The 20,045-nt window shown below is 34.6% G+C and overlaps 1 protein-coding gene across 2 annotated transcripts in view; it reads right to left on the reverse strand.

The window, feature by feature from the left end:
* The window catches only part of LOC144980159 (actin-related protein 5-like), a 29,979-nt gene that overhangs the window by 5,475 nt on the left and 4,459 nt on the right, over positions 1 to 20,045 (reverse strand). For both annotated transcript variants that reach the window (XM_078927732.1, XM_078927731.1), the window contains exons 3-14: positions 18,633 to 18,730; positions 16,852 to 16,956; positions 12,997 to 13,108; positions 11,379 to 11,474; positions 10,035 to 10,228; positions 7,781 to 7,897; positions 6,996 to 7,094; positions 6,396 to 6,476; positions 3,958 to 4,086; positions 2,917 to 3,066; positions 1,693 to 1,776; positions 664 to 772 (exon numbers count right to left, since the gene is read on the reverse strand). In XM_078927732.1, the coding sequence (XP_078783858.1) occupies positions 664 to 772; positions 1,693 to 1,776; positions 2,917 to 3,066; positions 3,958 to 4,086; positions 6,396 to 6,476; positions 6,996 to 7,094; positions 7,781 to 7,897; positions 10,035 to 10,228; positions 11,379 to 11,474; positions 12,997 to 13,108; positions 16,852 to 16,956; positions 18,633 to 18,730 (1,374 nt within the window). The remainder of the gene's footprint in view (positions 1 to 663; positions 773 to 1,692; positions 1,777 to 2,916; positions 3,067 to 3,957; positions 4,087 to 6,395; positions 6,477 to 6,995; positions 7,095 to 7,780; positions 7,898 to 10,034; positions 10,229 to 11,378; positions 11,475 to 12,996; positions 13,109 to 16,851; positions 16,957 to 18,632; positions 18,731 to 20,045) is intronic.

A 20,045-nucleotide genomic window follows, 5' to 3' on the forward strand; every position in this document is an offset into this window, starting at 1 on the left:
AGTTCTAGAATTACAATTAAAACACCCAAAAATAAGCATGACATAGGGGAATTGGTTCAAATAGGTAACAGATGTAGATTCCAAGAGCACACTATCAGTGTACTAAGTTTGAGATCACTAAATGTCTCATCCAGACACAAGCACAGGTACCCCACCAAAAGGAACACACTTAATAGTTTACAAATCATACATATGTAAAAGGAAAAATTATACAGTGCATAACAGAGAGATGATTTACAAGGTAAAAAATCTCATCTCCCAAAACTAACTATACATTTGACTGTTTCCCTCCCAGCCAGGGTATCCGGCCGGGGCTAAGACAAAACTAAGGAATCTCATTCCAATACAAAGACAGAAAGCAAGCTGGAAAACAGATATAGGGGGATATAAGACGTAGTATGTACCTCCCTGCCCACTACGGGAGGTCAGGAACCCCACCCAGAAGCAAAATTTGAAAAGGATATCCGTTTCTTCTATAAAGATGACATTAATATAAAAAATCAAAAAGATCTGATGAAGATTTTAATAAGATGTCCAAGCAATACATATATAATAAATTTTCAATTATTCCATGGTCATTCTTTGACAAAATCATAAAATTACAAATCAAAGAGATACAATATTGCAAGATTCATATTTGATGCATTTGTAAAAAAAACATACGTGCTGCCAGTTGAGAGATGATTCTCATTCGCTGTTGAGAGGCATACGTCCTCCTTTTTGCCATATCAGATTTCTTTTGTCTTCTTGCATTGCGAGCATCTAGAATTCTCTGGATCCAACAGCAAGAATTTTAGAATGAATAAATAAATAAATAAATAAACTTTATTCACCCATAAGGTAATTGGGTCATAAGAATGGTAAAATACAATTCAATTTTGTGAGGGGTAGAATTCATATTTGTTCTGGTTAGAGGTCCAATGCCAAAAGAATATGAATGAATGAATATGGTTGCGCAGTCAATATGGACGCTTGCCGTGAATGTGTGCATCACTTCGAGTTTGTCAGTCTGTTTTTATTATCCAGTTAGTAATTTGCCTCCATAAATCTCTGTCTAGTGCAAGTGTTCTTAGCTTTAGATTGTCATCATGTGTGTTAAGGTGCTGAGGCAGTTGGATATTTCCTTGTGTTGTTGAAATCAGTTCTTCGGTTGTTATTTTTAAATGTATTTGATATTTTTGATATTTATCAGCACTGTGGCTGATGCGTTATTAGCTATCTCTTTCTCTTTTTTATGATTTTTTTTATTTTTGAGATAGTCTTTAAAGATAACTTTATCTTTGAGATAAGTAAAGGGATGTTTATATATCATCATTTTGTTGGTCTATTCATTTAACAGAAAAACATTAAGAAATTACTCAAATCAATTTTAATTTCAAATATCAAGTAAGTTTTGACATTTTAAAAACTCCCTGGAGTTCACCCTGAATGGAATTTCAACAAAACGGTTAAATTTCCTTTTCATCATTTATCGTGAAAAAAACATGTGTATGAAATAGTGCCAGACAAAGCAGGAAAGAAAAATACAAGTAAAAAAAACATCCAGAAAAATAAACCTGCCTCGAGCTTGTATTTTTCTTTCTTGCTTTGTCTGGCACTATTTCATACACATTTTTTTAGATATTTGACACCAGTGCCTGCTCCCAAATTTGTCACATCATTTAATTTAATATCACTGAAACGACAACAAACCTGTCGCTTGGTCCTGACCTCCTGCAGCCATCCATTAAAATCAAACCTCCGTCTTTCCTCCAGCTTTCTCTCCTCTTCCCATTCCTAGACAACATCATTTGAAAATAATTTTAAAAAAAAATTATACCTTCACTCAATAGTGCAAGGAAAGCAAGTTAAAAAAAATAAAAAAAATAAAAAATATTTTCTCCTCGTAAAAAAAAAAATCCATATAAGGATAAGGGCCAAAACCAAAGGTGAGGAAAACCCTCAGGAATGGTCAACATACTCATTTTGAGATTGTAATCGTTTTGTGATACAGCAGTATTTTCTTAACATTTTGCAGTTTATTTCATCAATCTATCTTAATTAATTCATGAGATATTGATATTTGAAGTCAGGAAGCCGAATTGTGAAAAACTCATTTAAAGATTGAACATTGTTTTACAAGCTTTTATTAAGTAAAGGTGTTAAAGGAAAAACAGCACAGACACTTTTCTGATCGCATGGAGACACATCGACTCACTCTTGATTTGGTATGCTGGTTTACTTAGTTAAATATAAATATGTTTGTATTAATCATAAAGCACTAGCTCAATTTGCCCTCTGCACGGTGGCTGATGCCTGGGTAACTCCAGTCTTCCCTTGCAATAGGATCCTAGAGACAAATTTCCCCTATGGGATGAGTAAAGGGAATTTCATTTTTTTTAAATTTATTTATTTAATTCAGATATGTTCAGGAAACAAGTCAGGCGTTCAATTTTCATGCTACTGAGTAAGTTAGATATCATAAAATAAACGTGTACATAGTAATTATTATCACAAATGCTTTCAGCATGGAAAACAAAAGGGCTTATAAAACTGCTATGGTGATAAAAATTTAATTTTGACATCTGAGCCCCTAGTCACAAATGTTTGCCTTTGTCTTGAAAAGTCTTTGTGCGCATTACTGCAGACTTTTCTAGGCAGCACACAAATAAAATAGTCTCATTCAAGCACACAGACAGACAGCAATATAAATGATAAAAATAAATAATAAAGATAGATATAGGTCACAAGAAGGGATCATGAACCACAGGAAAAGTCAACAGCCCCCAATCACGAAGATATTTCGAAAAGAGGAAATATACAGGATAAAGAGGGTAAAATAACAGTGAGAGTTGGTTTTTATTGTAGCCGGTGGTATTATCAACATCAGAAATGCGCCAGCCAGACTTGATGCCTGTTCCGACAATGTTTGATTACCTTCTGTCGTCTCTCCCTCTGCAAGGCCAGGACTTTGTTCCGTCCTTCCCTGGCACTCTTGAGAATCCTTTGCCTTTTCTTGACAGCCAATTGGTCTGGGGTCAACATTTCATCCGGTATGTCCAGTAATGGGAATGACGGTTCCTTACCCTGGATTACAATAATTAGACAAAATCAGAATTAGAAGAGAGGATTGTTTTGTTTATTTGTTTTTAAAGGTTTTATGGCGCTTGCAACACATTTAGGTCATATCAGTGCTATTAAAAAGGAAGAAAATGGGATAGTAAATAGTTCTAGAATTACAATTAAAGTGGCCAAGAAAAGGGAAGACAAAAGGGGAACTGGTTTAAATAGGAAACAGAAGTAGATTCCAAGAGCACACTATCATTGTACTTAGTTTGAGATCACCTAAGCACAGGTCACAAGGAAAAAAATCTCATCTCCCAAAACTAACTATACCTTTGACTGTTTCTCTCTCAGCCAGGGTATCCGGCCAGGTTCAGGACAAAACCAAGAAATCTCATTCCAAGACAATGACAGAAAGCATGTCGGAAAACAGATACAGGGGGAAAGAAGACACAGTATGTACCTCCCTGCCCATTATGGAAGGTCAGGAACCCCACCCAGTCTGCCCACTATGGGAGGAAGAGAGGATTGAAAACACATTGTAGTTCAGCAGTATGACACTTATGACACTCAATTTGTGATCTGTAGGTCAAAGGCTAAATTGAAAAGGTGATTTAAAAAAAACAAAACAAAAAAAAAAACATACCCCCCCCCCCTTCCCAAAGAAACAAAAAAAAACAAAACAAATAAAAACAAAATAATAATAATAATAATAATATAATAATAATAATAATAATAATAATAATAATAGTAATAATAATAATAATAATAATAATAATAATAATAATAATAATAATAATAATAATAATAATAATAATAATAATAATAATAATAATAATAATAATAATAATAATAATAATAATAATAATAATAATAATAATAATAATAATAATAATAATAATATCGCTAAATTACCTCCAACTCAATGGGTGCTGGTTCCTGTCCAAGCAGTTTTGCTTTTGACCTCTGAATGTTGGTGGAAAGTTTTTCAACGGATGACTGGAGCTCTTCTACATTGTGGATACCAACTTCTGACAAAGCATGCTGAGATAGAGAAATTGTTTTGCTTTATTCTGTGTATTCTAAGAGGAGGTCGTTTTACTTAATAATAATAATAATAATATAATTAAATAATAATAATAATAATAATAATAATAATAATATAATAATAATAATAATAATAATATATAGTGCACATTTATTAAACAGTTTATCCCGTTATTTATGCAGGCTCTAGGCGCGTTACAATGACATATAAATATATCATAAATATCTTATATCCATGCACAGCATGATTGCACTCACAAACACTTAGACATACATACACGAACACATGCACGCAAAAAAATCATTTATAATTCATAGGAGTAGCTACATGACTGCAAAAGATGAGTTTTCATTTTCTTTTTTAATGCTTATAAAGCTGTTGATTCTCTTATTTTTTAAGGCAATTTTTTCCAAATTCTAGGGTTAGACCAAGCAAAGCTTTTCTCCCCCTTAGAATATATCTGACTAGAATTTCTGTCAATTCGCTTAAATGAATTGTTGTGAATACTGATCACTTTTATGGTCACCGTTGTGTGTATCAGGGTCTAATGAGTGAGAGCCTGGTGCGTGATTAGAGTGTGTAGTTGGTAAGAGAGAGTTAGAATGGTCAGTTAGAGATAATGAAGATAACGGAATTTGATGTAATATGAAGGCTTGAGGATGTAAAATGTTTTATCTAAATTAAAGTTGCTTTTTATTGATCAAAGATCGAGTTTATTGTAATTATTCCTAATCTACTTCAATGAAGTTTTTCTTTCATTTTATTTTGGAGGTCCTAGTAGCTCAACTTCGCACACACACAGATAAGGATTGATACCAGGTAAAAATAGAGATCTTTTTTTTCTGAACTCCTGTCCACCCAGCAGTGATTAGGTAGTTGACTATGATAGACCTAGTGGAATTTACTTTGCGATAACTGGCATCCCATCCAAAGGATAACAAGTAATTGCTGTTGTCTGTTTCCCGCTATTAAAAAAAATGGGAAAAACTCTTTGATGATATAAGCCTACCCTTTGGCTTTGAAGTACTTTTCATTATATTTCTTCTTTTGTTGTGTTCTAGAATCTTATTGATACATTGATATAATGATCCCACATTTCAGATCAAGCAGTTTACGTGATCTCTGTCAGTCTTTACTCTGCAGTATAAAATCAAATCGAATCCAATATGAATATGAATCATAAAGAGCATATGACTATATATGCACATTACAATGCTCCAAGCACTTCAGTGTGTTTCACTTATTCCACCAGTAAGCCACAGAGAATCATAATTCCATTTCATACAGTAAAAGCAGTCTGTCGGGTAACATTTTTTGCACTAACAATTTGACCTTTTTTGTTTTTAATAATCAGAATTTGAAGAGATAAAAAATCTTTATCAAGCCTAAATGTAGGATTTCCATCAGAAAAGTGAGTGGAGCGGGACTTATGTTGATAAAAACATGAAATGAAATCAGAAGGAAAGTGCCAGAAGACAATAGAAAATCAAAATTTCACTCGAGCCCCTATCGCCACTGAAAAATTTTGATTTTCTTTTGTCTTCTGACACTTTCCAGGATTTCCATCATGACTTCAATAAATTGTCACTTCAAAATGACCTAGAAATTATGCAGTATAGCTCAATTTGACATAAATTCATATTTTTACCAGTTTTAATCTTTTTGAGGAAACCAAAGGACAATATCACAAGGACAGCCCTGCAATGGAATCCATCCAGAAAGAGGAAAAAAAAAAGGAAGACCAAGGTCAACATGGAGGGGAGACCTTCTGGTAGAGCTGGAGAGGTCTGGGATACGCTGACAGGAGATGGAAAGACTGGCCAACAACAGAAGAGGATGGAAAAGTTTCATTGGTGGTCTATACCCACTTAGGGATGAGGACTGAAGAAGAAGAATCTTGAATTTGGTTAAAAACCCCAATCTGGAGGAAATGATATAAACAAACTTGGCCAATTATTGACTGGTACAGCTCAACTGTAGAGTGCTTGCTTCATGCGCAAAGGGGTCGAGATCAATCCTGAGTGAAGTTGAAATTGCTATTGTCCATTTCACGCTATCAAAACCATCGTTAACTCCAGCTCCTAATGGCTCTGAAAGATTATTATTTTTGGCCAATTTTGGCTCAAAGAATTATCTGCAAATACTGTGTTTTTCTGCATCAGTGTTTAGTCTGAAATAATAGATGAAAAATGTGCATGTATTGTTTTCCCTATAATTGTAGCAATCTGTCCTAGCAAATATTAATGATATGACTCTTTTATATCAAAGAAAATAGTCTGTAAGAGAAGAGAGGATTCAAACTCACAACACAAGCGTCGTCCTCCCCAGTCAAAATGAGTTCTTGTACTTCTAGTAATTTCTGTAGTTCTGCTTCATCTGAATTTAACTGAAAGGATTTGAAAATAAAAAGAATGAAAGAAGAGAAAATTAAATAATTCATATATGAGCAAAATAATAAAAGCTTTGTCTGAATTGTTTTTTAAAAAAAACAAACAGTAAAAATATATTCATTAAAAAAAAAAAAATCCAAACAAACAACAAAAAAAAAAAAAAAAACACTTATGTTGGTCTATATGTGTAAAGCAGTGCTTGCAAGTACAAGCCTTTAAGGCTGTACCTGTACAAGGGAAGAAGAATAAGATGATCAGCCAATGGATTAAAAATTTGCCACTTATTACAAGCATCAAAATATAAAAATAAATAAATAAATAAAAACAAACAAAACAAGCATCCAAACATATCAGCAAACAAAATAAAATCAATAACCAACAAAATAATTAATAAATATTAAAAACCCCAAAAAAAGAATCTGTGCTTAAAAAGGGTTTTGCATTGAAGTTAAATGGGTTACAGATTGGTTGTTGGGTGTATACTTTGATCTAATTATCAAACTTCATGACAATACCTTTTCCATTCGTCTTTTGGTATTAACTTCCTGTAATCGTGATATCTGTTGTTTACGACGTTCCTTTTGTTGTTCAGTTGATATCTGACTACCTTGGGTCTGAAAATAAAGGGGGAAAAATACATTTGGATGATTTTGAATCTATATGTTATGGTACAACTTTAAATGTCTCATGTACTATGAATGTATTACTAGGTACCAGATAAATGAACTTATGCCGACTTACCTTTGCATGTAAAAAAGAGTGAGTGCGGTACAGCCCTTTAAGGCTGTATCTTTGCAAGGGAAAAAGAATAAGATGATCAGGATATGGCTTAAAAGTTTGTCCCTTCTACTAGCACCATCAAAAAACTTTTTAAAAAGTTTTTTTTCCTTTTTATGTTCTCACTGGTTTTTATAGCCTGGAAAAAAGTTAACAGTGGAAAAGCATACTTTCTGTGAAGAATATGAGCATTAAATAGTCAAAATTAGACCAGGAATTTGACTTTTTTTTACAATTTATTTGCCAAGAAACTTAATAATTTTTATTTTTTTTTGCTATCCATTGTATTAAAATACTCACAACATCTGCCTGCCAGATGAAACATTCCAACAAATAAAACTGTGTGCAACCTCAAACGTTTATTGTCTTTGATAGATATATCAAATTATTGAGAACTAATCACTCAGCTGGTATTCTGAAAACAACAGCAAAGAGCTGAGTGACGTCACCTTCTAACAAATCTGCAGTGATGGGCAGAATTCTACGAGTAAATTAGGATATTAGACTTGAACTTGAACCATACCTGAGCCACAGGCAGCTGCATTTTCCTGACATTTCTATCAAAGTATGTCGCGTCAGACCATGAGGACAATTCTGACAAAAAGTCCACAGCAGCGTAGCAGTGGTCTCTCACAATTTCCTGGTGATTAGTACACACAACAGAATACTTCGATAATAATCAAAATGATAATAATAATAATGATAATAATAATAATGATGATGATGATGACGATGATAATAATAATAAAATAATAATAATAATAATAATAATATTAATAACAATAATAATAATAATAATATTATCTTGATTTATTCATCTTAACAACACCACTACCACATTATCTTATTTGTCTGTAGTGTTCAATCATCCTACATTGTTGATAAAGGGGAAACCTGAAACGTCCATTTTATGTTTTCGTATATCAAATTGAAGCTTACATTCAATTTCACATTGTTATTTATTTCTTCGAGCTTCGAGGAGCAACATTTACATTACATATAAACAATCAAATTAAGAAATTAAGGAGCAGGCACCAGTTTAGGATAAAGATCTGAACCTGGGTGTATGAAAGATGCCAGACAAAGAAAGAAAGAAAAATACAAGAAAACAACCATCCCAAAAAATCAGTCTACCTCGACTGGGGATCGAACCACAGACCTTCTGATTACCGTCAGATGTGCTACCATTACACCGCAGAGACTCCCAATAGCTGGAACAATTTTATTACCTGTATTCTTCATGAGGGTACGTGTTTTATGCTGTGAACCCTCGCTTCAGTAATCAGAAGGTCTGAGGTTCGATCCCCAGTCAAGGTAGACTGATTTTTTGGGATGGTTTTTTTCTTGTATTTTTCATTCTTGCTTTGTCTGGCACCTTTCATACACACTTGTTCATATCTATATATTAACAGTCCTTTTTTTTTTTTTAACTTTCTTAAATTTTTTTCTCAGATTGCCAAAAAGGGTCAGTCATGATATTATAGGGATAGTTGTCTGGTATAGACCAGTTACTCATATTTTTTTTAAAACTCAAAAAGAACAGAGCATTTATAAAGCGCAATATCCACTAAACGTGCTCAAATCGCTTTACAAGGTGTCCCTGACCAACAGCAACACGTAAAATATAGAACAAGACATGATGCCTGTTAGAATTTTTTTTTTCGACAGAGACAACCTGTTAACAGCCAGGTACCCATTTTACACCTGAGTACGGTGACAGAATGTGGGTAAAGAGCCTTTTCCAAGGATTCAACTATGCACCGAGTGAGGCTCGAACCAAGGACCTTCCGTTCCGAAAGCGAGTGTCACACCACTAGACCACATAGCCGCACGAAAAAGAGACTTGCAAGTCCAAAGCCAGGTGTCATCACTCACTCACTCTCATTCCCCATGACCAGATAGTCGTCTGTGGGAACTACTTGTGGGATCCAGTCTTCACCATCCTGTGTTACACATCTCAGTCATTTTTGGACTTCTGTATGGACTTGTACAGCATCATTCCTGTTCATTCCTCTATGTTATCTTACCACATTTTCCATTGTCTTAATTCCAAATTTCATACCGCAAATGAAAAAAGCAAGGAATGAAGTGAGTAGAAAAGGGTCAGAAGACAATATGTGACCCATCGTCTCATAACAGTATCATGTCGGAATGAACCAGATACTAAAAAGCCAAATTAAAGCTAACTTGGTCAAAAATTTGAACTATTGCTACTAAGCATTCTAAGATATGACATTCATTCTCTTCAATAAAACATACAAACTCATTGCAAGGCTGATATTTCCGGCCATAAACTCCATTTTCAGCATCTTAATCATTCCAACATAATACCGTTTTGAGATGAGGGATCACATATAGAATAAAAACTGTTGCAGCATTGGGGAGTCAAACCCAAGACCTGACTATTACAACACAACCGTTTGACCACGAGAGAGGGCACTCTACTATCAATGCAATCCACCAATCCTAAAAAAGTGGTTTCAAACGTAGTAACTATCTTCAGCATCTCTCGCGACTTCTTGAGGTCATGGGGTCAGCACACAAAAATCACGACAGTTTATCGGCGAACTAGCAGTTTAAGCTTATGAGTTCTGTTCTCAACATAAAAATATAACATAGTTATTATCAATGTAATAGCCTGCTCCACTTACTTTTCTGAATTAATATTCACAAGAGAAAAAGCTGCATAGAAAATAATCATAAGGCCTGTGGAACCAGAGTTTGTTCTAGTTTCAGTAGCATTAAATGGACAGTAAAAATTAGAGAATACGGCGTACCTCTGCCCTTGCCAGGGTGATGGCATTCAGATGCCCAGGGTACTTCAACTGCAAGATCCGTTGCAAGAACCAGTCAACGTAAGCCCCGCCCATATTCATCCGTCTCGTGTGCTGTGAATCGATTCGCCCATCCATAACTGGCAAAATGTGGGTAGCTTGGTAGCCACAGTCGATAATCAATGCATCGGCTGTCTCTATAAAGTCAATACCAGTGGTGCAATTGCTTTAAAATAATTCTATAAATAATGGATACAACAGTTAAAAAAAAACATTGTTCATAAAAAAAAACCCATTCCTGCAGCACAAGAAAAATATGTATTTTGTTATGTGTCTTCTTTTGTTTGTTCTGGTTTCTCTTTGATCAGAATAAACAAAAAATGAAAAATAATAATTTTTTTTTAATGAAGAAAATAGAAACGTGTCTATCACTTTGAAATGCTAAAAAATAATGAGGTCACATAACCTTTTTGAGGAAATTTGAAATGGATAATGTTTTTCACTAATTTTCTTTCAAATATTTGTTTTAAAATCGGAGAACAAGTAAATAAAAAAGAATAATCCGGACAATTTAGTCCTATAGAAATTCTTATGGTCTGATTAATATAAATAGAGACAGGCTTGAAAACTAAGGATCCTTAAAGTTAATCAAATCAGTAAAAGAGAGGGTGCTGCACAAATATATTCCTTTACCAGACATTATTGGGAAAACAAATAGTCACATTGAAAATTTAAATATCGAAAAAATATAAAAATACTAATAATAAGGTAAATGAATGTGTTTTAAAAAAAAAAGATGAATAGCATCTGTCTCCCAAACGAAAATATAAACTTTTCTTTCCTGCCTTTCTTCTTTTTAAAAAAAATTCAATTAACAGTAGTTTAGAAAATATTTTTATACCATAAAGCCAATGTCAAAACCAAATCAAACATAAATACATCCTCCAAATATTTAATTCACAAACCGATAAAGGTTATATGATGAAAAATCTAAATTTCATTTGCTTTTGCTAGACCTTTAACTCACTCACTCACGATCCTTTTCAATATTTTCCCTAAATGCAGGCTTACCCAGCAGCAAAATTGATTTTTAAACTCAAAAATCTCTCTACAAAACAAATTTATGTTCTTAATATTTAAACAAAGATAATTGTGATGTACAAAATAAATCTGAATAAGAAAAAATGTATATTGTGTCGTAACAAATGTGAGGATTTTGCTGTAGGTGGTAAGGAGAGGTTTAAATAGCAAAAAGGTTAGATGATGAAAAATCTAAATTTCATTTGCTTTTGCTAGACCTTTAAATAGCAAAAAGGTTTTGACCAAACAATACAATAAGAAACAAACCAGGAGATGGATGGTTGTGGTATAGGCTGAAAAGGGAATCCACTCCATAGGTTACTTGTGGCACGTTGTAGCACTCAAACAATAGTTCTGACATTACTGTGTGAATAACAAAAGGAATATTGTATCCTCATCCTTACATATATATCTATATATGTATATATATATAGAATAAACACTTTTTCTTCGGACATTATGCCGACTGAGGACATGGAAGAAAGCCACAGAAACGAACGTCTTGGCCATATAATGTGAGTGACAATTTATATTTTATATTAGCTCTAACCATCATTATCGAGCACTTTCATACCTACGAGTACCCACCAACACTCATAAATATATATATATATATCAGATTGAGCCATCTATTTCACATATCATTTTGCATTTTTTCAAAATATAATTCTTTACAACTATGCTTCTAGGAATGCCAAGGCGATAGCATCTTAACATGTCACAAAAGATGCTTGATGATTCTTTCCTTTTTTTCCTTTCTTACACCGTTTTATTTATTTATATATATATATATATATATATATATATATATATATATATATATATATATATATATATATATATATATATATATATATATATATATACATATATGTCTTATGTACTCATAATGGAAGTGGAAATAATTCATGTGTAAGTTAAAACGTAAGAAAGAAAAAAAAAAGGAAAGAATCAATCGCACATCTTTTGTATTATGATTAGATGCTATTGCCTTGGCATTCCTAGAAGCATAGTTGTAAAAAAATTATATTTTTGAAAAAATGCAAAATGATATGTAATATATAAGGCTCAAACTAATCAACCTATTTTAAAGCACTGGCAAACAATAACATGGTATGCCAATAAAACTGGGGGTCCCAACAATTCAATTATTAGACAGCTCACTTCACAATGAAAGGGACCAAGAATGATCCCAGGTTGCAGTAAAGATTTTTTTCCGATCCCCCTGTCCACCCAGCAGTGATTGGGTAGCTGGGTCTATTAGATCTGGCAGAAAGTACTTTGCAATAGACCAGCTTCCTATTCGATGGATAACATATAATTGTTATTGCCCTTTTCACATAATAGAAACTGGGTTAAACTCTGATTCTATGGGCCAAAGGGCTCTGAAGGACTGCACAGAACTTAACAATAATATGAAAGTTAATTCGAACAACCTTTTAACTAGTCAATGATCCACTTAAGACAATATATGTTTATACCACAAAGTGGCTGAAGCCTGGATTGTTTCAGTCTTCTCTTGGAACAGACTCTAAAGAAAAATTTACCATTGGGGTGAATAAAGAAAAATTTGAGGTTTTACGAGAGAACTTTTTTAAAAAGCTGAGATGAAACGTGGAAAAGTGAGTGGAGCAGACACTCATGTTGATAATAACAAGAAATGAAGTGAGTATAGGAAAGTGCCATAAAACAACAGAGAATAAAAACTTTGCAGCAGCGATGGGGGCTCGAACCCGCGACCTTACTGGTATAACAACTCCGCCTGGCTGGGGAGATTGTGACTCTACCGTATGAGCTATCCATGACCCATTTATTCTCTGTTGTCTTCTGGCACTTTCCTACTCACTTCATTTATTGTTACATGAAAGTTGATTGCATTGCTTACATTGTCGGCAATAGTTTGGATTACACACAGCCTCAGTCAGGACCACGGGGTGGTCCACTATACCCTCTGTGTTGATGCCAAGGTGGTAAAAGATGTAGTCAAAGATTTGTTCCTGATGAGATTAAAATCAAAACATTATTACATTGAAAGACAAAACCCCCACCCCTTCATAACTCTTATAATTGTTGATAAATATAATTCTCATTGCCGATGATTTGTTATCAACTCAGAGTTTGGAGAGCTGTTATTTTTTGTTTGTTTGTTTTTTTTTTTCAGTTTAAAATTTTTTGTTCTCTTTTAATTCAATGTTTCCACTTTATTTTTGTCACAGTGGTTTACCAGCGGATCACTTAGTTGAGATGCTAGGTCAAGAGGTCACTACTCTCCTTCTCTTTACCTGCGCTCTGGCATGGCACGTGCCTGCAGTCAGTGAAGCGAGTAGTCTAATTGGTATGATAAATAATGGCATAGCCAAGTGACAATTATCTTAAATGTAAATCTATATCACTCATGTTATAGATTGAAATCCCCCTCACACAGTGGACTAAATATCATAGATATCATCAGTATATTTCTTTCTCAGGAAGACAGCAAAGTAGACTCACATTTTCACTACATTTATCTTTTAAATCAAATGTTTCTGGAATCCCTACAACAACAATCAGACGTTGCAGTTTATTATTATTCACAATAGTACATAGTACAAACTGTCTACCTTCTGTTGCACTAATGTTAATTCAGTTCAACAAATATGTAACAAGTGTTGGGGTGGGGTATCAAATTTCACTGGGAATATCTAGCAGTCTATGAGATGTCCAGGCTATCGTGTGTGATGAATTTGGACCAGTTACACAATGTAAACAATGTCGTAATCATTTCCTGGACTCCCACTGACCATGGAACACTTTACTACACCAATTCTACAGTTTTATCATTAAAAGTTCCCACGAATATGGTAAAGGAGTGAAGAAGTCATACTTATTGTAGTACAGGAATATATATATATATATATACACTCTGCAAGTAGCCCTACAATAATAGTTCTTAAATACCCATCTGTTTCTGATTTAAGAAATATGAAATGAATGGGTTTGTTTCATTCATGTCTCTGTTGATTGGTGTGGGAAGGTTTTATTCACCGGCTGCATTACTTGTACAATGTGAATATTGTCTGAATATCTCTTAATTCCTAGGAGGTGTCACTGTTATTGTCTCTATCTTGGCTATGTTTGAGTAAATCCCCCCCCCCCCCCCCCCTCCGCCCTCTTCTTATTTTCCCCTGTCAAATTGTGCCTTTGTGGAATACTATCTGTACTAACTGCTGATGTTATATCGTTGTTGTCAGTGATATGAATTAGGTGTAGTGTGAATGCGATGCATTTCTCTTAGCCTGTCTTTTACGTTTGTATGTGTGTATATATGCAGGATGTATGTGTGTATGTATGCATGTTTTGTGTTGTGTGTGTGTGTGTGAGTGAGAGAGAGAGAGAGAGAGAGAGAGAGAGAGAGAGAGAGAGAGAGAGAGAAAGAGAGAGAGGAGAGAGAGAGAGAGAGAGAGAGAGAGAGAGAGAGAGAGAGAGAAAGAAAGAAAGAAAGAGTGTGAGAGAGAGAGAGGAGAGAGAGAGAGAGAGAGGATGCCTTTTTCTACCATATTCATTGTTTGTATTATCTACTACGCCACTGTGATGGTGTTGTTGTTTGGTGTAATGACGATGGTTTTGTTTCTATTTGTAATAGTGAAGTAAAACCTACACACACAATATATTGCTTTATATGTTCTTTAGGAGTGTGTTAAATTGTTTAGTCAACTTATCTCCATATCTTTTAAATACATTACAAAATACAAATGAAGAGAACATACCAGATGTCCAGCCCATTACATTTATGACCATTAAAAACGCAGTTAAAATGTGTTGAATCAGAAAATGAATGTTTTACTGTGTGTAATAATATTAAGACTAGACAAAGCATTAATTAGTTTCGGAATCCAACGTCTGATTTTAAAGATTTGAATTTTTTATTGTCCGCAAAACAACAAAAATATTTTAAAATAGTAGGGATTTTAAAGTACTTATAAAACCTATCAGAATAATCACAATAAAACGAAAAAAGAACCAACATAACAAGTGAAAGTAGTACTGTCTGTTCCATAAGTTAATATTATTGTAATGTAAGTGGTCGTCTTGATATGGTGTTATATTACATCACGAAAATGCAATACTTTGTGTCTTAACCCTCAAAACGGGGAATCCCCGTCCAGGTAGCCACTTTTACAGCATGCAGCTGCTGTTGTCAGTCACTTGCTGGGTTCCAGCAGTATAACTAAGTGATCCGATTTTATGAAGAAATAAACAGCAGTGTTGTAAATGTCATATATATTGTTTATTATTTTTCCATTACGATAATATGCACATTCTTACAGAATAGTGGGTTGTCAGAGTATCGAGACTGGGCTGCTTAGTGTTGATAAATTATTGGTAAGGCTGTTACCGGTATTACCAGTACTCAGTACCGGTACCACTCGACACTACTGTAAAGGTGCTAAAATTTACAAGGGATCCCAGGCCAAAAGCAACCCTTGACATGTAGCACAATACACGATGCCAGTAAGGTAATAGTACATTTCATTTTTCAACACACAAAGCTGTTAATTGCCAGATACTCATTTTACACCTGAATAGGGTGAGAGAATGTGAGTAAAAATAGTCGCCAGACTCAACTTTGCACCACTCACAGTGGAATTCAAACCAAGAACCTACAGGTCAGAGGCTGAGTGTCAAGATATAATCAAACAATCTATGCTGATGTTGATAATCGTAACATGGAAATCATGGAACATTTAAATACAGAGTTACTATTATGGACAAGAACAAACGTGATTTTAGCACTCCATGGAAGAGTTGCTTATCTTAGTATTGAATTTCATAGCAATCAATTAACTGGTTATTATTTTAAGTACAATAATCATGTGCAGTTATGTGGTCTAGTGGTATGACACTCGGTTTTGGATCGGAAGGTCCTGGGTTCGAGCCTGGATCAACTGATTTCCATGTTACGATTATCAACATCAGCATAGTTTGAGTCCTTGGCAAAGGCTCTTTACTCACATTCTCTGACTGTAGTCAGGTTTAAAATGAGTATCTGGCCGATAACAGCGTCAACTCTCTCCAAAAAAATTTGTAATATTGCGTAACGGGCGTCATGTCACGTCCTACATGTAAAGTGTTGTTGTTGGCCAGGTACCCTTTGTCAAGTGCTTTGCGCATGCTCAGTGGATATTGCGCTATATAAAAGCTCAATTATTGTTTATAAGCTCAATATAATGATTTATCTGACTCAATAAACATCAGGACACAATATGCAGTAGAATGCACCCTTAATCTCGTTTGTCCTCTTTTCGGTTCTTGGTATATTGTTTATGTTTAATGTCAAGTTACTGTGATTTATATTGTATGCAAAGTTAGAGGAAGACAACAGAAAAAGTACCAGGATAACATCAAGGAATAGATTAGTATATTGTGATCTCAGGCAATGGTGTGTGAGAGGCCACCAATTGGATTCAATAGTCTGATGTCCGCCAGCAACGAGCAGCTTGGTTCTAAACAAAGAAAATCGGTACTTTTTATTCTTCGTGCTGGCTAGAACTTTTCCACATGTCATGTGATCAGAATGTATAAAAGTCAAAACATGATCAGATTTATAATTTTTTTCTCCTCTGGATAAACTTTTATGATCGTTGGAGAAGTATTTCACAAGGGCGTCAACCGTTGTTCCAATAGTTTAGAACCAGTTACTAAGTTACTATGCATCATTACGAGGGAAGTGATGTCACGACTGTTGAAGCCTATTTATTACCTGTACATCATAAAGTGTGACTAAATTCCTGTCAAACTGTGATCTGAGTATACACTTCGCTGCATCCACTTGTGTGATGTCATTTCCTATTTGGGTCTCCACATCCTGTTGCGAGTACAATTGAATTCAAAACTGATTGTCATCTACTTTAAAATATCATAATTTTTCTCTACCATCTATCTGGAATAAGAAGCAATGTATTTATGTTTTAATTGTTTTTTTGTTAGATGAACAAGGGTATGAGCCATAAAATGGGCTGCGAATATATGAGAGATGAGATGTGCTGTTAAACTCAATTAAATTCAATTTGTGTGTAATGGTTCTGATCCTATTGTCACAATTGATTGTATGTTTCTACTACTAATAAATTGAACCATTTTTAAAGATAAAGAAGAATTCATTGCAGTTATTTACTATAGCAAAGATGGGTAAAGAGCTCGTGACAAAATTAGAGAGAGCAGCTCAAGGAAAGAACAGGAATGAGGACGATGAGTGATTTGTTTGTTTGTTTGTTGCTTTAGGTCTCTTCCAACACAATTGAGGTTATATGAGAGACCGCTGAAACAAAAAAACAAGCAATCTAACAAAAATAGTACAAATGTAAATCAAAATCATAACCTAAAGATATCATAAGCTAAATTATAAATAACCAAGAACAAACAGGCAGAAGATTTACAGAAAAAAAAATATCCCCTGTCAAAAATACAATCACAAACCAAAGAAGCAGGATAGGCTAGTAAAGAGAAGAAGAAACGACATCACTATCGGATCGTACACCCATGCGAACATCATAGGTATATGATTCAAGGGTAATGCTCCCATCCAACCACCCGCAATGAGTGAGTGAGGCAGTCCGAAGAAAGAGATGGAAATACATCAGCCACATACTAAGTAAAGAATCAGATCGATATTGTATGATGGCACTGGCATGAGCTTCATAGGAAAAAATAAAACCTGGCAGAGCCAAAACTACCAGAAAGAAATGCTGCAGGTTAGACAGCTTGTTTTGTTTTTGTTTTTTAAGGGTTTTACGGCGCTTGCAACACATTTCAGTCATATCAGCGACAGTAAAAAGGAAGAAAATGGGACAGTAAAAAGTTATGGAATTACAATTAAAACACCAAAGAAAAGGTAAGACAAAGGGGAATTGGTTCAAATAGGAAACAGATGTAGATTACAAGAGCACACTATCAAAGTACTTAGTTTGAGATCACCTAAAAGTGTCACCCAGACACCAGCACAAAATTCCCCTAGGCCCTAGGAGGAATACACTCAAATGTTTACAAATTATATGTTAAAAAAAAACAGTACATAAAAGAGAGATGATTCACAAGGAAAAAAATATCATCTCCCAAAACTAACTACATTTGACTGTTTCCCTCCGTGCTGATTGGATTACATTATTATTTTTGCCTTTCAAAACAGGCCGCACTGTGCGGCCTGTTTTGAAAGGCAAAAATAATAATGTAATCCAATCCTACTTTCTACAAAAGTACTGTAAATTGAACCACTGGTATCATTTCTTTCATCAGAACATGCAATTGGCCCTAGGAGGGTATATTAATAGAGATTTTGCGACAAATTTGAATGTTGCTTTGTCTTAGTTTGTCATTCTCATGCTGCTTCATTCAGGTGTCAGCCATTTTGTTAAGTTCCACCGGGCACGAAGAGAAGAAATTAGTATGTACAAGGATTACAGTTGACTGAAAAAAAGTGTGTAAGGCTACCAACTCTTTGTAAGTCAGACAGATAAAAAACAATACAATCAAAATTCATCATACATTTTGATTTTTCTTTCCTCTCTGCTTGGCTGTCACATTCTTGAAAACAAGTGATGGTGATTCTTGGTTTGCCCACCCAGCTCGACATTTGTAAGCACCTGGAAATGAGAGAATGGAAAAACTGGATCAGAGAATGGTGGCAAGGGCAATTATACACTCATAAAAAATAATACATGGTTCTTACAGCGACTTACCACATATCTTAACAATCTCAAAGCACTTAACAATGCAACACAAGTTACTCAAAAATACAACATAAAACTAAGGAATATAATTCTAACAAAAAGAAACTGTCAGTTGTTAATTATCTACAATTACTGGGAAATTCCTTGTATGTTTAATGTAACCCTTTAAAACAATAACAAGCCATAGAGCCGATATTTATCACAGTTTCTGTAGTCTTAAACTTAAACCAATTTGCAATTTTTTGCTACCATTTGGATAGGATGCTAGTCTATTTTAAAGTACTTTCCATCACATCTAGGAGTCTGACCAACCCAATCACTATCGGGTGGATAGGGGGTCAGAAAAAAATCTTGAATGTGGCGAGGATCGACAGCAGTCCTTTTGCTTGCAAGGCAATAGGATTCAACAGTCGTCACTTCCCTCGAAATGACGCTCAGTAACTTAGTAACTGATTCTAAACGATCGGAACAATGGCGGATGCCCTTATGGAATACTTCTCTGACGAGCATAAAAGTGTATTCAGAGGAGAAAAACATTCTAAATCTGATCATGTTTTGACTTTTATACATTTTATCACATGACATGCGAAAAAGTTCTCGCCACCATGAAGAATACAAAGCACCAATTTTCTTTGTTTAGAACCAAGCTGCTCGTTGCTGGCGGACGTGACATCAGACGATTGAATCCTGTTACTCTAATGAATGAGTCATCAGGGTTCCATATCCTTAATGAGTTGCTATTAAATGAGAATAAATACAATACATACGACACCTGCACATCGATGGCCCATTGATCTAACTTCTGAAGTAACCTTTTGCAAAGACGTTACTTCAGAGGTTAGATCAATGGGCCATCGATATATACTTTTACACGTTTGATTCTAGGAAATGATTATCAAAAAGACTTAGATCATGCGGCTATGTGGTCTAGTGGTATGACATTAACTTTCGGATTGAAAGGCCCCGCTCGACGCACAGTTGAGTCCTTGGAGAAGGCTCTTTACTTGCATTCTCTCACTGTACTCAGGTGTAAAATGAGTATCTGGCCGTTAACAGCGTTGTCTCTGTCTGAAAAAAAATTGTAACATCGCCTAACAGGCGTCTGTCCTGTGCTAAATGGTAAATGTTGCTGTTGGCCAGGCATCCCTTATAAAGCGATTTGAACAAATTAAGTGGATATTGCACTGTATAAAAGCTCAATTATCTTTTTAAAATAATGCCTGGTTTC

Source organism: Berghia stephanieae, chromosome 9, assembly GCF_034508935.2.
Source record: "Berghia stephanieae isolate SIO BIC M18660-M18661 chromosome 9, UCSD_Bste_1.3, whole genome shotgun sequence".
Classification (NCBI taxonomy): Eukaryota; Metazoa; Mollusca; class Gastropoda; order Nudibranchia; family Aeolidiidae; genus Berghia; species Berghia stephanieae.